General features: G+C 39.7%; 2 protein-coding genes across 3 annotated transcripts in view; one reads left to right on the top strand and one right to left on the bottom strand.

Annotated features, from left to right (window-relative positions):
- The window catches only part of FANCA (FA complementation group A), a 257,965-nt gene that overhangs the window by 138,224 nt on the left and 101,125 nt on the right, over window positions 1-18,616 (top strand). The gene's annotated exons all lie outside the window — the stretch shown is intronic.
- The window catches only part of ZCCHC14 (zinc finger CCHC-type containing 14), a 37,972-nt gene that overhangs the window by 10,310 nt on the left and 9,046 nt on the right, over window positions 1-18,616 (bottom strand). For both annotated transcript variants that reach the window (XM_083626235.1, XM_083626236.1), the window contains exons 3-5: window positions 5,408-5,481; window positions 3,249-3,320; window positions 2,942-3,051 (exon numbers count right to left, since the gene is read on the bottom strand). In XM_083626235.1, coding sequence (XP_083482361.1) covers window positions 2,942-3,051; window positions 3,249-3,320; window positions 5,408-5,481 — 256 coding nt within the window. The remainder of the gene's footprint in view (window positions 1-2,941; window positions 3,052-3,248; window positions 3,321-5,407; window positions 5,482-18,616) is intronic.

The raw sequence follows: 18,616 nt of genomic DNA, 5'->3' as shown, positions 1-18,616 counted from the left end.
TATATGTATATGTGTACGTGTGTACAAATGCATGCCACTTTTCTCAAAATTTGTTTACAATACACAGAAGAACCATGAAACTAGTAACAGTTAAAAGTCAACTAATCAAAAAACATAATTTCATCAACAAAGAAAAATTCAGTATCAGCAATCAGGAAATATCTGGGTAAACAAAAAGGTACATTAGGGAGCTCATTTCACAAGGTGGGTGTTGTTGTTTAGTTGTGTCCGACTCTTCATGACCCCACGGACCAGAGCACGCCAGGCACTCCTGTCTTCTACTGCCTCCCGCAGTTTGGTCAAACTCATGCTGGTAGCTTCGAGAACACTGCCCAACCATCCCGTCCTCTGTTGTCCCCTTCTCCTTGTGCCCTCCATCTTTCCCAGCATCAGGGTCTTTTCCAGGGAGTCTTCTCTTCTCATGAGGTGGCCGAAGTATTGGAACCTCAACTTCACGATCTGTCCTTCCAGTGAGCACTCAGGGCTGATTTCCTTAAGAATGGAGAGGTTTGATCTTCTTGCAGTCCATGGGACTCTCAAGAGTCTTCTCCAGCACCATAATTCAGAAGGGAGCTCATTTCACAAGGTGGGTATCATAACATAAAAAGACCCTGCTCTAAACCCCAGGCAGCCAAACTTCAGCAGGACATGGTACCATTATAAGAACCCCATCCAAAGACTACAATAACCTGGGCAGACTATATGGAAAAAGGTGGTCTTGGAGAGAACCTAGTCCCAAGCTGTTAGGGCCTCACTGGCTAAAATCAACCACTTAAAACTTCCCAAGGTAAATATTTAAAATGGAGGGCAAATTTTGAAGTGTACATGTAGATAAGGATGGAATTCTGAACAATGAAAATTTCAGCAGAGGAAATATTTTATAGTATTGCTCATAATAAATTTTCAAGAGATCAACAGAAGTCAAAGACAGCAGACAGGCTTTTAAATGTTCTCCTCTGCCGGTGCTTTGCTTTCTCTTGAAATTAAAAAGACTGAGCTCCCTAGAAACATATGCTAACTACATGCTATATATAAACATATTGTCATAATTTCTCCACAGGCTTGTTTGAAAGCAACTAAGTATTTGAAGGTCCCACAAGCTGCTTAGAAGCAGGAATGGAGAAGAGATCAAATTGGGAATATGTTTCTCTTGCATTCACATTTTTAATCACAGTTCTGATCATTTACTAGGGATCACAAGACCCAAACTGTTAAGGCAGTATCTGATTTGCAGACGAGTGGGGAGAAAAATAATCAAACCTCAACAATCCAGACCAAATCACAACATCTGGCAAGTCAACTGGTATGTGCTCTTCTGGAACCCTTGGCCCAATTACAATCTCTATGGTCCCATGACTGTGGCTTTATTTTACAGTGATCAGGGACATGTGAAAATCATTAATATGAAAAATGCAGGCACTACAGTTTTGGAGCCTCAAACTTGTAATGAATCCAGTTTTTTAAAAAAGAAAAAGAATCTGGACTCCAACTCTTCTATGAAACAGCAATCACTGTATGGATATGCCAGTTAGTACAGCAAAGGTGGACTAATTAAAACTGATCCCAAAAGCCCAGAAACCTCATGTCCTTACAACTTGCAAAGCCAATAGCTGCAGTGATCCAAGTTATTTCTACTATTATATTGCTCATGTCAGCGAAACATGAATTTCAATACTGGGAAGAAACTAACTAAATGTTGATGCACTATTTGGTTTGTTACCAGAGTCACATCCTTCCTGTCTCAGCCTGGGAAATTACTTGTGCTGTTCTGTCAATCCTAGCAAAAGTGAAGAAAGACATTCCTTGAGCCTAAATGATACACAGAAATTTTGTTTCCAACACACCACTGAGTACTATAAATTATGATTTTCTAAACTTGATTGGAGCCCTCAGAATACAGCCTATTTCCTACTAGAGTAACTATTTTTATCTACTGAGCCTGGCTTATCATTTCAGGGGCCAAATAATGTTCTGACCCAGTTAGGATCTAAAAAGCTGCAGCGGAGTCCTTAAGACTCATCTGAGCTGCATTACCACAAGCTATAACTTGGGCTTCTGCTGCTAGTATGATTCCTTTTTTGTACTTTAAAACTTGCTTGTTAGGGAACTTGGCACCATTATTTTCTGCCAAAATGATTCACCTCTCTTGTCACTCAGGCCATGAAGTGGGATCTCTCCATATGCAGGCTTCCTGTCCTCTAACAGATCCATCACAAACTACTATTGCCACTCAAAGGTCCCTGGTCCCTGAAACAATTCTACCTCTCTCCTTATGCATGCAACTACCATCCAAAATGCCTCCTCAAATCACACCTTTGCTGGGAGCCTCTAGAACAGCTCCCTAGTCCCAATACCCTGCTGTAATTTAGTCAAGAATGGGTAAATGAAATAATGGAAGAATGTTTATTGCTGCCATCATTGTTTCACTGTGTCTGTTTTTATATTTGTAAGCCCACTGGGAGTAAAGACCAGTCAAACCTGTTCTTTGTAAAGTGCTGGGTAAATAGATGGTGCTATCAAAATAAACTTTCACAAATGGCTGATTATTTTTGTATCTGATGGGCCCTTTTGGCTCCTAAAACTGCAAACAAGGGGCCAATAAAACCCCCTACCAAGTAGAACTGCTTGAAAGACTTAAACATGTTTAATAGCAATTCAGGTACAGCCACTGCCAGTAATGGTACTGGGTCCAGAAGGTACTAGATATGCCACCCCACATTTGGAGCATAATTACTCAACACAAAGGAAATGCTGTCAAGATAAATGTGCATAAAACTAACAGTAAACTTAAATCCCAGTAAATCTGACAAAACATTCACAGACCAATATGCAGACAATCAAAAGAGCGAGAGAATTATTAACAGCAAGTATTTGACCCAAACAGGTTTCCATTTGGTGTAGTTTCCTTTTTGCACTGACATAAAATACTTGCAAAGCATACCTAAGGTCCGATTCCAGGTCCATGTGGTTTCTTTCTAAGTAAAATGAATCTGGACCAGCTAGGCATGGAATGAATTTCTCCAATTTTTCTTCTGGGTACATTTGACCTAACTAAGAGAGAAGACAATATGTTTGAATGCAACAATTGAAAATGAAAGAAACAAACCAACCCAAGCTTATTTACACAATTTATTTAAAAACAGTGCCTTGCAGATAGCCACTGTTTCAATTGCACTGATACTAAAATATACCTCAGGATGATTCTGAAACATTTTTTTATACAACCCAAGACATCTTATTCGTTTTACCTTTGAAATGAATTCAGTCACTTCAGCAGAAGACTTTGTTACCAATGTCACTGAAGAATCAGACCATAAGACCTTTGGGAAGAAAGAAGAATTTGAGTTACCTGCATCAAACACATCTGGAATTGGCCTTGCTAGGATGCATGACCAGTGTCCTCAGATTGGTGACTGAAAAAGGGATTCTGGGATGTACCTCTGCCTACTTTTACATTCCAAAGATGACTATCTTCCTTCCTTCTCCCTGGGACCTCTGGAGTAATCTGCTACGCCACTCTCACTAAACTGTACTGGCATAGATTGCAACATTTTTTTCTCCCATTGTTACACAAAATCCTTTGCTGATTATGGTGTATTACTTTGTATCTGAATTTGTGTACCAAATATATTTCAAGTTAATACTGTAAGTCCGAGCGCATTTCACATGCCATCCTTCGGACAGGTAGCATTACTCTATGTGGGAGGAACTGTTCCATATTAAAAAAGGACACGGAAACCATCACATGAACAAATTCTACAGTCAACACCTACTGTAACTTGTACAAAAGCTGTGGCTATACTCTGCTTCCTAGGTCTGAAGCAGAAAAGCAGCACAAAATGTGCCTCTTTACATCAGCAAAGTATTACTAAGGGAGAACTCCATATTGATGGAACAGTCAACATATTGCAATAATCACACCCACTTGCAGTGCAAGTTGTTAATGATGGGGGCTAATGTGTGTGAGAATACGACACATTGTAGAATCTGCAAATCAGTTGCCTATCAGGACACGAGATGGGCTTCTAACCTATGCCTATGGATTTGTACCTGAAGATTTACCAAGCCAACATGGTCAGCGTTCCCTTTCATGTATTTTCAATAAATTTATTGAAAATTTATTAACACTAGCCAGAGGATCATTAGGCTGTTGGCTGACGGATTTAATTCAGCTATATTTACATCTTAACACAGTGCCCAAGAATTTATCCAGCACTTTAAATTTCGTACTTTTTCAGTCTGAGATAGAGGCATTTGTAAATTATGGGGAAATATTGCCTTATGCTTAAAAAAGAGGGGAGGGGGAGAAAATTAGAGTGATATTTCTACATGACGCTAGTATCGATGACAACCAAACACACACAATTTTCCAGAACTGATGCTGCTGCCAGAAGTACTGGTGAGAGGAGAGAGTTTCAAAATACATTACGTAATTGAGGAATTTCCTCTTCCCAGCACTTGTTCCACCAAAACCAAGAAACGAAAAGCAGAGCTTCTAGCACCACCACAGGCTTTAAAAAAATCTTTTTTACACACAGATAAATAATACAACGTGAGGAACTAACTAAGCTCTTGAGGTTATACAGCCTTCAGAACTATGGCAGGATGGTTCTATTAGATTACATCTCACTTGCCTTTCCAGACACTTGAATGTGAGAGAGTACCAATGAGATCTGCCCAGAGAGGATGGGATACAAATCTAAATTAAAGAAATATATTTGAATTTTCAGTACTATTTTATACAAGTTGGCCCCAGAACAATTTTGCCGACAGCTACCTGTAATTCCCACTGAAATTCTAGCACAACACCCCTGTGTTATGCATGTGATATTCTGGGTAGAGCAGTTTATACATGCAACTCTCTCTCCTTCTGTAAATCGCCAATAATAAAACAGCAGCCAAGAATAAGTAGAAAGCTGGGGAAAGAAGTTATGAAAAACGGCAGAAGCATTTGGACAGAAGAGGCAAAGAGGCTGCTTCTGCAGTGGATCATCTACAACCAGGGAATTAGAGTGCAGCTAAAAGACACAGGGATTTTTGCTGTTGTGGATTATACTGAGAGTAAAATATATTCAGTGCATTTTTTAAAAAATGCTAAAATTAAATTTTAGCTATTCAACATCTTTACACCCATGCCCAATTTTCCCTATAACTGTATGGCTCACCTCCAGTTAGAACATGGTTTCAATATACTGTTTGTTTTAGTATATTGTGATGTAATATGAGAAAAATTTTATCAAATGTTTCAGATATAGTTTTGGTGTCAAAGCTAATAGCGTTTGAACACATAGTTTCGGTCAAAAGACATCTGCTAAAGCAATAGAATCCTCAAGGCTTTGAGTGCCCCAAAGGCTGGTCCCTTTCATACCTCTTTTAAATTTAAAAGTTCTCATTCCTTGGAACTTACCTCAAAGGAATATTCAAAGTTCCTATCATTCTTCCTATGCGATAATCCCTTTAGTTCCACTTTTTCAACACTCACTGTTAGAAAACAAAATGAACAAGATCTGTTAGGAACATAGAAAACTAGCTTATACTATCAGAACATTGGTCCATCCAGTTCACTACTGTCTACATGGATGGGCAGCAGTTCTCAAGTTTTCAGCCATGGGTCTCTACCAGGCCTACCTGAAGATGACAGGGATTGAACCTGGGACCTTCTGCATGCAAAGCAGATGCTCTGCCACTGAGTTATGGCCCTTCCCCTCCAAGGAATATTGTTGTGTCCCAAACAGGCAAAGGATGAATGCACAACATTATTTCCTTTCTCTCAGTTCCAGAGGTGCAAGTTCACAGATGCTCCTGGTAGTAGAAAACAGCAAAAACCCTGCACGTCTACTCTGGTGTTCTTGGTTGGCATCAAACCAAACATGACAAAAAGACTTAGCAAATTGGTATGAAAGTTTCAGAATGATAATGACCCATAACTCCCACATTTCCAAATAGGCTAGGCTAAGCATGGTGACTAGCTCAAAGTCATCCAGTGAAAATCATGGCTGAATGCAGTGGCAGAGAGCAGGCGGGGGCGGGGCTGGCACGCGTCCCGGGGGGGGGGCAGCTGTGATGGAGCCCCACCAGGATCGCGTTGCTGGGGGTGGTGCACTCTCCCCGCCCCCCCTTCCTCCACCAGTGGCTGAATGGCAACTTCCAACTTCCAAACCTGTTTTCCCAAGGCAACCATCCAGCATTTGTTTCACTCTTGCTTTCAACTTTTACCTTTCCTAATGCACCCAAATTCTAGTTCCTTGATTCCTTCTAGCAGCTCATTTCTACCAAAAACTTGTAGAATGAAGGCCTCTCTTATGAACTTCAGACAACTTTCCCATCCTTAGCAGCCTAGATTTGGAGTAAGCTATACTTGTGGTGATTACAGGAGCAGTTGCGGTAACTGTAATTGTGATTCCACGTGGAAGATGTTTACAGGACACAGTAATGTTTTTGTTATGGTTGTGAAGGGGAAAGGTTTTGCTAGAGAGGTAGAAAAAGAGCACCCTCCCTCCCCAATCATTAATACTTTGTCACCCAACTAAACCTTCCATTGGCTCCAGGAGACTAGGCTCTGCATACATTTGAACCTCCAGTATTCAAACTCCAAGTTGTTATGTAAAAATAAAAATAACAGTGAGGGAAATTTCTAGAGGTGTAGCCATACTTTTCTATTGAAGGAAAAATACCCTGTGACACTTTAAAGACTAACAAATTTATTATGGCATGAGCTTTTGAAGATTAATCTTCCACTTCATCAAACGAAGTTGTCTCAAGTCACTGAAAGTTGATGCTGTAATAAATGTGTTAGTCTTTAAGGCGCAACAAAACACTTTATTAATTTTACTGGAGGAAAGTTAGCATCAAAGTCCCTTTGCCACTGGGATTCTTTGCCCTTTCCTCTAGGAAATTTGGTTCTTGTTGTCACCAAGTAGAGATGTACCGATCAGTTGAGGAGCCATGAATATGCTGAATGGTTGCTCACAATAGTCTTGAGGATTTTCAAAAGCCAAGACTGCAGACCACCTCAGACAGAGCTTTAAATGGAGCATTTCTATGTTGTTCTAAGCACTGGCAACCTCTTCCATTGCTGCTGTGCATGAGAAAACACATACATTTGCTCCATTGTCAACTCAAAAGGTGCTCATCAATCAAGCTCAAGATGGACTGGATGGACTTTTTGAACTTCATGAATGACTTAAAACAGGCCAAGGCCATTTTCAGAACTCATATCCTGTTATTTCTGAAATTAAAAGAGACTTTATATTAAGACATGGTTAATGAAAGCATGACTATACAGGAAGAAACAACATAGGCACTTACTTGCTCCATCTGCCAAACACTTACGGAATAAAGCCACAAATGGGAGCTACTAAAACTCACATTTTAATTGTCCAGAACTCAACTTACAAAAGATATCAGAAATGTCTTTGAGGAAATCTTCAGAAGTTGAGATCAGGAGGTCTCTAATAATAGAGTTACTAAAGGACAAAGTCATGCTGAAATACTATTTGCCAGTTTATACAGAGCTGAAGTTGTGAGCATCTTGAAGAACAACTGACAGAATTTTAAGTTTGCTTTGCAAGTTACCCAATGCAGTACTGTACTGGCACCGAAAACAGAATGAAGAAGAGTTCCAAACAGACTTTCCAAAAAGGAAACATCACTCTCAATGAAGTGTTTCTTTTTTACATTGCAACATTCAAAGAACTACACAACCACTTCAAGACTTGAGGTAAGCAGCTCTTATTCAAGACTAAGGCTTTACAACTGAGGCACATTTGGACCATCTTTTTTTAAAAAAAGTGAGCTAGATGATAGGCTATCACAACCCAAAATTAGTGCTTACTCAGAATCTTTTTAACATATGCAAAATACTCAATTTTGAAACAAAAGGAAGAGTCGGTTGATTGTACCTTTCTAAAAACACAACTGTTCTTAGCTTGCTGGTGAATATGCCAGCAGGCAAAGTCAACAAGAACATGTTTAAAAATAGCAATGTCTGTATAATAGCAGCATTCATATGTAACACTAAACCATAACATTTCGTTTAGCAAACCGTACTCTGCAGGTGTACATGCAGCCAGAGCCCCTCCCACTTGCACAAAGGGAGGAGCAAACAAACCACAATGGGAAAAGCTTAGCACGTTGTCCAAACCTAAGATCATGATTTGTTTCATACTAACAAACCACAATCTCAGATTCAGATATACGGAAGTTTCTCTGTCATGGTTTGCTCACCCACTTACACAAAGGGGCATGATTTAATAAGCCAAACTTTATGGCTTACCATGACCTGCAAATGCAGCCAGTGAATAAAGGTAATTTGGAAAAAGTCAACACAAATATTTAAGCATTTTTCCAAACCTCACATAGCTCCCTTCCCCTCTTGCCCACCTCTTGAATAACATTATTTCTCTCTACATGGTGAATTCCAGTTTTAAATGAAAAAGTTCATGTTTCACTTTTGCTCAGTCTGGTCCATATTCAGAGAGCACCAACATATAGGAACCACTGAAAGAAACATGAATAAAATAAAATAAAATAAAATAAAAACTCAACTAAGCTTCTAGAACTATTTAATACCTGTAGTATTACTTTTCAGTACTTTGTACTCCAACCACATGTTCATCTTCCTCTAAAACCTAATCAGACTTAACTAATAGGGATTCATGAACAGTCCTAAGTGCAGCCGGTCATTTATTTACAGAGTACTCATTCCACTGTGAAGCAGGTATCTGAACACTTTGCCATGGATGGAAAGAGGGACATAGCAAACTATCACCATCAGCCCTACAGGGAGCAAGTGCCTTCTTTTGATTGCATGTGCTATGTTGCTTAGGCACCTGCTTCATCATAGGTGCACTAGTCAGGCCTGAGGGCAAAACTTAAAGCTGCCATCCATATGTCCAAGGGTCATAGGACTTGGCCTCAAAATGAAGCAATAGAAGATGGATTCAGCAACTCATACGCTGGTGTCTGGTGCCTTTCAGTACAAATGATCCCTGAATTCATTCTGTTTATTAACTAAATCTGAAACACAGTATATGATTTTTAAAATGTGTGTAAACTACATTCAGAAAGAAATCACACCAATGCTCAATAGAGTATGTGCCATCGCAAACTCAGGAATATAGCTGATACTATATTCTTGGGGCTTCAACAAAGGGTTCCTTACTAGAACACTCCACTTGAACTCCTTTTTTCACCTCCACCCCACCCCATTTATAACAGCTCAGCTGAGCTTCCTATCTCATGACCTACTCTGTTCTAAATCATTAAATATTAAGATGACACAGAAACCTTTAGACTTAAACTTTACTCCATTTAATGCTCAGCACACGAGACACAGGATTCTCCTGATACACATTAACTTGTTCCAGAGACAGCATGAGCACAGTAGAAGCAGAAACAATTCTGTCTCCTTGGCTATGTGGGAGACCTGTGCTCATGACAAAGACTTAATTTTCTTCTGCTTTCAAGTCTGCTTTACATGGGGAAAGTGGCCCTCAAACTGCTGTTAAACCCCAACTCCCATCAAGGATTAATAGGAGTTAAGAGTCCAACAACAGAGGCTTCCCATCCTTGATTTACACAAATACACAGTGTGTATCACTCTTTTCTGCACCTGTAAAGTACCAAAAATGAAACAGCCAGTGAGCAGGTAAAGAGTTATGGGCTTTTCATAACTTATTAAGAAGCAATTAAACATGCATGGACATCAAATTACCACAAGCTTACTACCACCTTTTTAGATAACATTATTATATGCCTATCCTATAGGTTAGGGACCGCGGGTGGCGCTGTGGGTTAAACCACAGTGCCTAGGACTTGCTGATCGAAAGGTCGCGGTTCGAATCCCTGTGCGACGGGGTGAGCTCCCGTCGTTCGGTCCCAGCTCCTCCCTACCTAGCAGTTCGAAAGCACCTCTAAGTGTGAGTAGATAAATAGGGACCCCTCTCCAGCAGGAAGGTAAACGGCGTTTCCGTGTGCTGCGCTGGTGCTGGCTCGCCCAGCTGCGGCTTAGTCACCCTGGCCACGTGACCCGGAAGCTGTCTTCGGACAAGCGCCGGCTCCCGGCCTCTTGAGCGAGATGAGCGCGCAACCCCAGAGTCGGTCACGACTGGACCTGTTGGTCAGGGGTACCTTTACCTTTACCTTTATCCTATAGGTTAGAAGAGTAAAAAAAAGTGTTTTGTATCTAACTGAACACCAGCTTGGAGTCATTAGTAGCCAGTGCTTGTTCAATGATCCTGCTGAAATGAATTATCTAAATCCAATCAATGACCCCATTGAGCATATTTTCCCACTGTATGGTCACCCAAACCACATACAAACACAGTTTTTGATACAACAGGAGTCTGATTTAATAAAAACAGATAAAGTAAAAAGGGTACTACAGGGAATGTGCAAGTCTTTTAGACATGCTACAACAAGCTCTTTGGATCTGAGCCAAGACTTATATGTAACAAACTTCAGAAGCCAAAGTTAACACAATGAGCCCAGAACATGGAATCCTAGCTACTCCATATAGAGGCAATGTGGACATACATTTTTATATTTGAGAGATACTCTAGATGTCCATGCACAAGCACACACACCACGCATAATGAAAGTAGCCCTTCAAAATCTGACTGACTTTTCGCTGAGGGAACCCACTATTTGTGCACAGTATATTATGGAAAAGGAAGTACTGATGCGTCTGATTCCTAAAGTGTCTGCATACAACGATAAGCCCACAGTTGAAAACAGTACCAGAACTTGGTATATACAATTGGCAATGCAAAAGAGATGGGGTTATTTACTACTACTACTACTACTACTACTACGCTATGGCCACACGGCTAATGCAATAAAATCTATATATATATATATATACTACTACTACTATGTAAGAGACAGGTTGCCATCACCCATACTAGTCACAGAGGAAGGCCTAGTACCTTTATAATTAACAGTTGCTTCAATCAAATACTATAATGAAGATTTTTTTCCACTCATGCAAGATGAGTTCTCTGTGGCTGCATTTACCCATCATCTTAAAACCATAGTTAAGATTTAAAACGATTAAGCATGAAGCAGCAGCATGGTATATATTGTTCAAAACTTCCCCCTTTGCTCCCCTTGGGAGGAACAAACCATAAAATTTGGCTTGCCATGTCATCAGAGCAAAAGTTTGTGGTATGTTTGCCTCAAGCAAACCACGAGCAGTAAGGCAAGAACAAACTGATTTTGCAGATTGTGCTTTATTTGGAGAGGAATCAGCCACAAACTCAGGTTCAGACATTAACTATGGTTTAACATGATGTGCAACCAGGTTAACATTCCATTTTCACCTTCATTCAGTCTGTTCTAAGAAAGCAGATCTAAAAAAGGACACCACAGACCTCCTTACCTCTACAAGAAAGGTTGTTTTAAATCTTTTAACACAGCTCACATACCACACTGACATCTTTTTCCTATTGGAAAATTGATATCCAACTTAAAGACTACTAAATTCTATAGAAGCATGTAGTCCTTTACTCAGAAGGCTTTACAATCTTTTTTTAAAAAAACTACTGCAAAATGGTTGCTTTACACTAGATTTCAAGGTCAAGAGAGGGGAAGAGATCTGGTAATAAATCAGCAACAGAATGTCTACAGTAGCTAGTGACAGTTAATCACACGAGAGCTGCCATTTAGTAATTACAGTATTTGTAGACACTTCAAAGTGCTTTCCAACTTTTCAGGACGGGTTGGGAACTTTTTCAGTGCAAGAGCTTCATTGGCAGGCCTCAAGGTGCCACATGCAAATAGCAGGCAGGACCAGAGGTGAAGTAGACAGAGCAGAGGATGCACTTCATATCTTTCTACAGTTAAATGTATTTCAGCCATGCAAGAAGCAGAGGTTTCTATACACACCTCAATGCTTCATCCTGGCCAGAGGCATTATCACAGTTCAAGGACTGCAATAACTCAAGGACTACCTGTCTCCATATGTACCTACCCAGACCCTGAGATCACCTTCTGAGGCCCTTCTTTGTGTGCCTCCTCCACAAGAGATCCAGAGGGTGGCAACAGAAGAACAGGCTTTCTCTGCAGTTGTTCCCCATTTATGCAATACTTGCCTCAGGGAGCTCAGCTAGTGCCTTTATTATACACATTTAGGTGCTAGGCGAAAGTGTTTCTCTTTAACCAGGCCTTTGGCTGAGTGACATCTGATACCCTTTTCAAATGTGATGTGGAAGGGGATTATTGAGTGGTCTTTGGTTTTGTTTTTATTATGTATTTTCTGTTTTTTGTATCGTGATTTTATGTTGTTAACTACCCTGAGGTCTACAGGTATAAGATGTTATACAATTTAATAAATAAATTGGAGGATGTAATCCACTGGGAGCAGTCAAATACAACATTCCTTGTTTTGCTAGAGTGGACATGCAAGGGAATGTTTGGTCCAGCCAGTTGAAACTTCCTGTTCCTCCTGACCTGGAGCATCCTTCCTTGCATGTGACTGGTAGGTGGGTGTGACCTTTCCAGACCTGGTAAAAGGCCAAGTCACGCAGCCACCTCCCTCTTTTCAATCTTTTTTTGTCCTGTGAACCTCCTGATTCACCTGGACTGTACTGCTGGCTGCCAGCCAAGCAGTCCCCCAGGTTATCTCCCATATGGGGTAAACCTGTTTGTACATGTTTGTAACTTTAAGCCTAAAGCCTGCCTTCAGGGATCACACTGTGCTCTGCCTGTTCATGAGAAAAACCACTTTTTGTTACTTATAAATAAGACTGTTGTGTCTTTATTCTTTTAGGAGGGATCAAAGGGGTCTTACCAGGAATAATAGAACATATCTCAATCTGGGCAAGCCAGATTGAATTGTTTATTGTCTTAAGAGACTCACAAAAGTTTGCAACCAGTTTTCTGCTGCATAAGAAGGGGAATGTAACTCTGCTATATAAAGAAACTTGCTAGTGCGAGTTAGGAAGGATATTAATAATCAATATATCCTCTCCTGCCACCCTCAACATTCCCACATAAATAAATTCCAGACAGGCAAAAGAACTTGAGAAGAGCACTGAAAAGGGCAGTGAAGCCCCGTTTGGGGAAGTGTCTTGAGGGTTGGAAAGACCTGGAGAGCCGTATTTTACCTCTAGACCTGATATTTCCTGCTCCTGTTTTATGGAATAGCAGTATTCATAGGGACAAACACATGGAATGCTTATTTATTGGTTGTGCCCCTTACTTTTAAATTGCAGTGCTAATCTTTTTTATGTTCCTGGCTGGTTCTGCAAATGGGTTTCTTTCAGTTTCAGACGATGAATAACTCTCATGTGTCTCCAAAAACAGGATCTAAATTAAAAGAAAAACTTGTGCTCATATCCTTTCATTCTTAAAAAAATAACAATCAAAACAAAGTATGAATTCAATGGCCAGAGGAGTAGTGAAGTCAGCATTTTAGTTAACCACAAAGTCCATCTTAATAAGTATTCCAGAAGTTTATTAGTATATTAAGGGTTATGAGAAAAAAATAACTGCTATTTAAAAGGGGAATGACTCATCTCAGGAACAGGAAACAAAAAACCAGATGCATATTATTTCTGCACAAAACAGCTGAATATAACACAGTATGATCTGATGCTAGAAGCAAAAAGGTATTAAGTTTTTAAAAACTCCCTGGATAACAGTGCTATATCTTGTATTAAGAATAAAACTACTGAGTCTGCCCACTTTCTAGGAGACTTAAAAAAAAGAAAATGAACAAACTTGTGAAAAACAGTGTTGTATGTCTGTTCCTGGAGCCGATAATATATTGTTGATCATCACACTACTCTTTCAAATTCTTACCTCCTATTCACTGCACACCTAATCTATGAAATGTGTGCAGAAAGACAAAGGTAGAATTAAAAAATGTCAAAGAATCTCCAGCGCCACACTTCATGTCCTGAATTTTTTTGGCAATCTTAGTTCTAGGTAAAAAAACAAAGATTCTGGACTTCAAGGTAATACAGTAAGTACATGCATCCCTTCTGAAAAGCGCGATCATCCAAAGTTCAGAGGTCAGTTAACAACCTGCAGCTTAAATATAAACTTTCCAAATATAGAAAATCTATACTTGGTCGAAGGTAGCTTCATTTCGGGGAGAAAGGGGATGTGAATCAACATCTAGAACAATTGAGGTTGGCAATGCCAAAATGAACACCCACATTTTTACCATTTTGAATCTTGGAAACCTATCCTTGGAGCCAGCAAGCTGTAGACAGAAAAGATTTAAGCTAATTTTGCAAATGATTTTTTTTTGGGGGGGGGGTTGCCACAAAAACAACATTTGGCTTCACTTTGAATAAAGCCTTTAAAGTACAACATGCAAGGTTCACTTTCCAACTGTAATAAGAGGAAACTCTCTGTATGGGAAACCTGGACTGCTCCAAACACAGGATCTCTAGAGGCATAGCCCAATGGAACGTTCAGTACACAAAATTAAAACAAGCTATTAAACAGGCTGGATGCATGTCACAGTAGATTAATATAAACCTATGTTGCAACGACATGCACAGTTAGTTGCCCAGTCTCAGAATGATTTCTTAAGAGCTAGAAAAGGGCAACTAAAAATTATCAATGGGTAGGAGCAGTGTGAGCCTTTTTATTTTTTAAAGAGATAGGGAATGCTAGGATGGAGGATATGGCAGAGGGTTTATACAATGACAAATCAGGTGGATCAAATTGGGGATTTGAATCCAACATTCATTTTGATGCATTATTTTTCTATGTACAGGGTCTACCTACTCTATGAACAGGAAATCATTCTGGTATGCAGTCTCTCTACAGGTAATTTTGTGATACAGCTCAACAACAATTTTACCATGTGATCAACTGCTTGAATGGACAAGGCCTGATTTATAGTATTCATGACTAAACAATGCAGCCATAAGCTTTTAAAAAAGGATTGGACAAATTCAGGGTAGTAAGTCTATTAATGTTAAAATTGAATTTCTGCAGTATCCTGTGAAATAAACAGCTGCTTGACAGAATTAATCAAATCAGGATCTGAAGCAGCTGCAGAACGTTCATGTTTTCAGGCATTAATTAATCCATGTAGGATTATACCTGGAACCTGTCAGTGGGACTACAATATAGTATCAGCAGCTGCTCTGACAGCATGCGCCTGAGAACTGTCTTGTGATAAGACACCCCAGCCAGATCAGATGGCAGTCTGAAAAGCTCTATGCAGAGTAACATTTCTGACTAAAAAACTGCAGCCTTAATATAATTCAGACATAAAATGGTAAAGAAACTATGAAATTAAGATTGTGAATAAGAGGAAGTGATTCTCTGCATTTTGATGATTGTGTCTATTGATTTACATAGGGATTTCAGTGGACAACATGGAATTCGTAACCAGAATATACATGTATACATACAACATAAAAATAGTGAATACTATTTTAAGATGTAAAATATTATAATACTACATCATAATACTGTATGCCAGGGTGGGGAAACATCAGGTCACAGGCTAATCTTGGCCTGCCAAATTACCCTGTGAGACCATTTCCCCCATACCACGCCTACCTGCTGACGTCAGTAGTTACATCAGCTTATATGGAGGATAGGATTTAATCCTGCCTTGGCTGTCTTGTCCTGTTCTCAGCAGAGCCCTCCCACTTCCTTCCCAAGGCCCAGCTCCTTGCTTACCCAGCTTTGGGAAGGCAGTGAGAGGGCTAAGGGCAGGCGTCAAATGTTGCTGAGGGCCACCAAAAAAGGTATTGAGGGCCGTATGCGGCCCTCGGGATGAGCATTGGACCACTCTGTCTTAGAAGCTTATAGATACTGATGTCACACACAACTGCAACAAAGCCAACATGTTACTGGCCAGTGTGCCCACACATGCCCACTTGTTGACAATCTACACTACAGCCTGAAAGAATCAATTGCCTCGTTCAGTTTAAAAAGTAGCCTCAAGCTAACTCTTTTCTCCTACCACTAAGTAGTTATTTACAAGCATGAACTATCAGAGGGCAGTTGCCTTCCAGAAATCTAACAAATACCAACCCAGTCCAGACCTGCCTATTCTTCCTCCCCTCCTCACCCAAGACCTTCCAAAGTATTTTAAACATGAGTCTATGACATGCTGTATTTCGGATGATAGTAGAAAAAACAAACAACTGTAATTCATCTTCAAACTCTTACAAAGGCTAGGTATTTCACAAAACACCTGCCCCAAGTCAAAATACAGAAAATCCAACTATTATCAATGCATAGCTTCTTGCTACTCAAGGAATAACAGCCCCATCCGATCACTCTTTGAAGTCACTCAAACTGTTCACATGAGTCACACAGGGATACTCTCTTAAATGATCTTGGTGATTTACACCACTTTCTCTCAGCCGTGTATGTAAATGATGTAATTTCATCAGTGCTGCCCCTTCAAGTTATTGTTAAAAATAGCACAGGCATGATACACTGATGAAATGGATACACTCAATGCAGTGAGGTAATGCAATAAATCAATGGTCCTTCCTAAGAAGCACAACACAAGACGTTAGAGAGGATAGCAGCTCTGCATTTTCTACTTGGTCTTTTCTTCCTTCTTCTGCTTTCTTTTTTGCTTGATCAGAGAAAACAAAATGATGACTATTCAAACTATAAAATAAATTTAAAATCAATTTGGGGGGATAGTCATCACCAAAAACAAGTCATTTTGCTGCGTGACAGCTGACCTGTATTGCTACATCTTGATTCCCATTACTTCTGAAGTTGATCAAAAGGCTGCATCATTTACCCCTTTTAAGACTTAAAATTGCCTAGACCACATAGACTCAATGTAGGTTAACAACATTAGAAACAGAAGAACTTAAATATGCCATAAACAATTTTCATGCTTTAAAAGTATACTACTAAAATATCTCATGAAAATTTACAGTACTGTACTTAAATGTGGCCATGAATTTAAAAGAGTTCAGGTTCAACATTCCCTTTCATCTTAAGTTTAGAATACTGCTACATGGTAGAGCTGCATAATGGACAGAAAATCCATGTTTTACTAATTTTGCATCATTTGAAATCTTAAATGGTGAAGTATTTGGAGTTTCATCTGGTTTTCATTCTCCTTGGCTAGGGCCGGACATACTTCTTCACATCACTTTCCAAAGTTTTCCATTCATAGTAGGCCCTCACAATCAAATGGCACTGGTCCTGACCCAGCCACATGTTATGATCTCCTGTTCTATGGAGCTTTCTATTGTATCAGGTTATATTCCTCTCAGACTAAGGCCTGTATGCTACAGGCGCTGTTTGACAGAAGTTTTCTCAGCAGTGTTAGCCCTGATATTTTTTCATATTTGGACCCTATACAAAAACTACTACAGTGACTATAGATTCCAAGCAGGCTGTAGGAAAATGTAGAAGTACTTTCTCAATTCTTGCAGAATATTATTCTCACTTGACTTAAGTTAGATGTAAGTGCACATATTTGCACTCAGTTGGGAGCCATCATCTCCAAATCAATTCAATACTGGCAATATAAAGATTAAGCTTTTCCCTTCCCTCCACATGCAAGTGGATATATTCTGGGTATCCTCTTATTATTACTGCTGACACTTTAACCTCACCTTCTTTAAACCACTGGATGTTCAGCTTCAAACGTTTTTTAAATAAGTCTTCCAGAGAAACATGTGTGTATACAAGCAACATATATTAGGAAATATGTGAGCAAGAGACAGACTGAGTAATGAGTTAATAGCAATAGCAAGAAATAATGAAACTAGCAAGCAGCAGTATTCTTTCATCTCTTTAAAATTTAACCACTCTGTGCAGGAAAATAACCTGGGGGAGAAAAAACTTTAAGATGCAGATTGATTCTATGCTGTGGTACAACATCTATAAGAGGGTAGAAATCTTCTTCAGTCTGACAGCTATACTCCCTTGTTGGAAATCTTCAGGGGCCACGTGCAAGTGGTGGGTAGGGTCAGAGGCAAAAGGAGGAGGAGCAGCTAATTTAAAATTTACCTTTGTAGAGAAAGACCAGTTTCATACACTCACACCTCTCCTCCATCCAGGAAAGGAAGAAGCATTATCAGAGTTCACAGACACATTCCACTCAGGCAACAACACTCAAGGAGGGCAAGAAGGTGGGCCAAATGTCAGACCAATTAGGGTGTGGCCTGAGAAGAGGGGGTGTAGCTGGGGATCCGACTCAAGGATCAGGTAGGAAAAGCCGAAGGGTATCATTTGGACCTGGTCTGAGCTTCTCTACCCCTTCATTATAAATGCAGAACTGTCTCACACTATTTGTTTTACACCCTACTAAAGATGTTAAAAGAGAGAGCCCTATACACCACCTCACATAAAAATCACATGTTTCTATATTGCAATGATTGCTTGAGCTTGGAAGATGCTACATTCTTGACATGACTGCATACCTGTTATATGTGTTCCTATGTAAGTGCTCCAAAGAAGTCATATGAGGAGCCCTATGCAGTAAGGTTTTAATGTTTTCTCCATTATAAACTACTACTGTAAAAGCTTATCGAATGTAGAATTCTCTTCAACATCTGGTTTAATGTACTTTATCCCACACTATGCTTTTGGAAAATATGCTGTGGTCAGGACAACATCTGTTACAGTTCTAAACAGACATGCAGCATACATAAATACTACT

Source organism: Podarcis filfolensis (assembly GCF_964270895.1).
Source record: "Podarcis filfolensis genome assembly, chromosome: 8".
NCBI classification, from domain to species: Eukaryota; Metazoa; Chordata; class Lepidosauria; order Squamata; family Lacertidae; genus Podarcis; species Podarcis filfolensis.
This window is presented reverse-complemented; position numbering and strand designations above follow the sequence as displayed.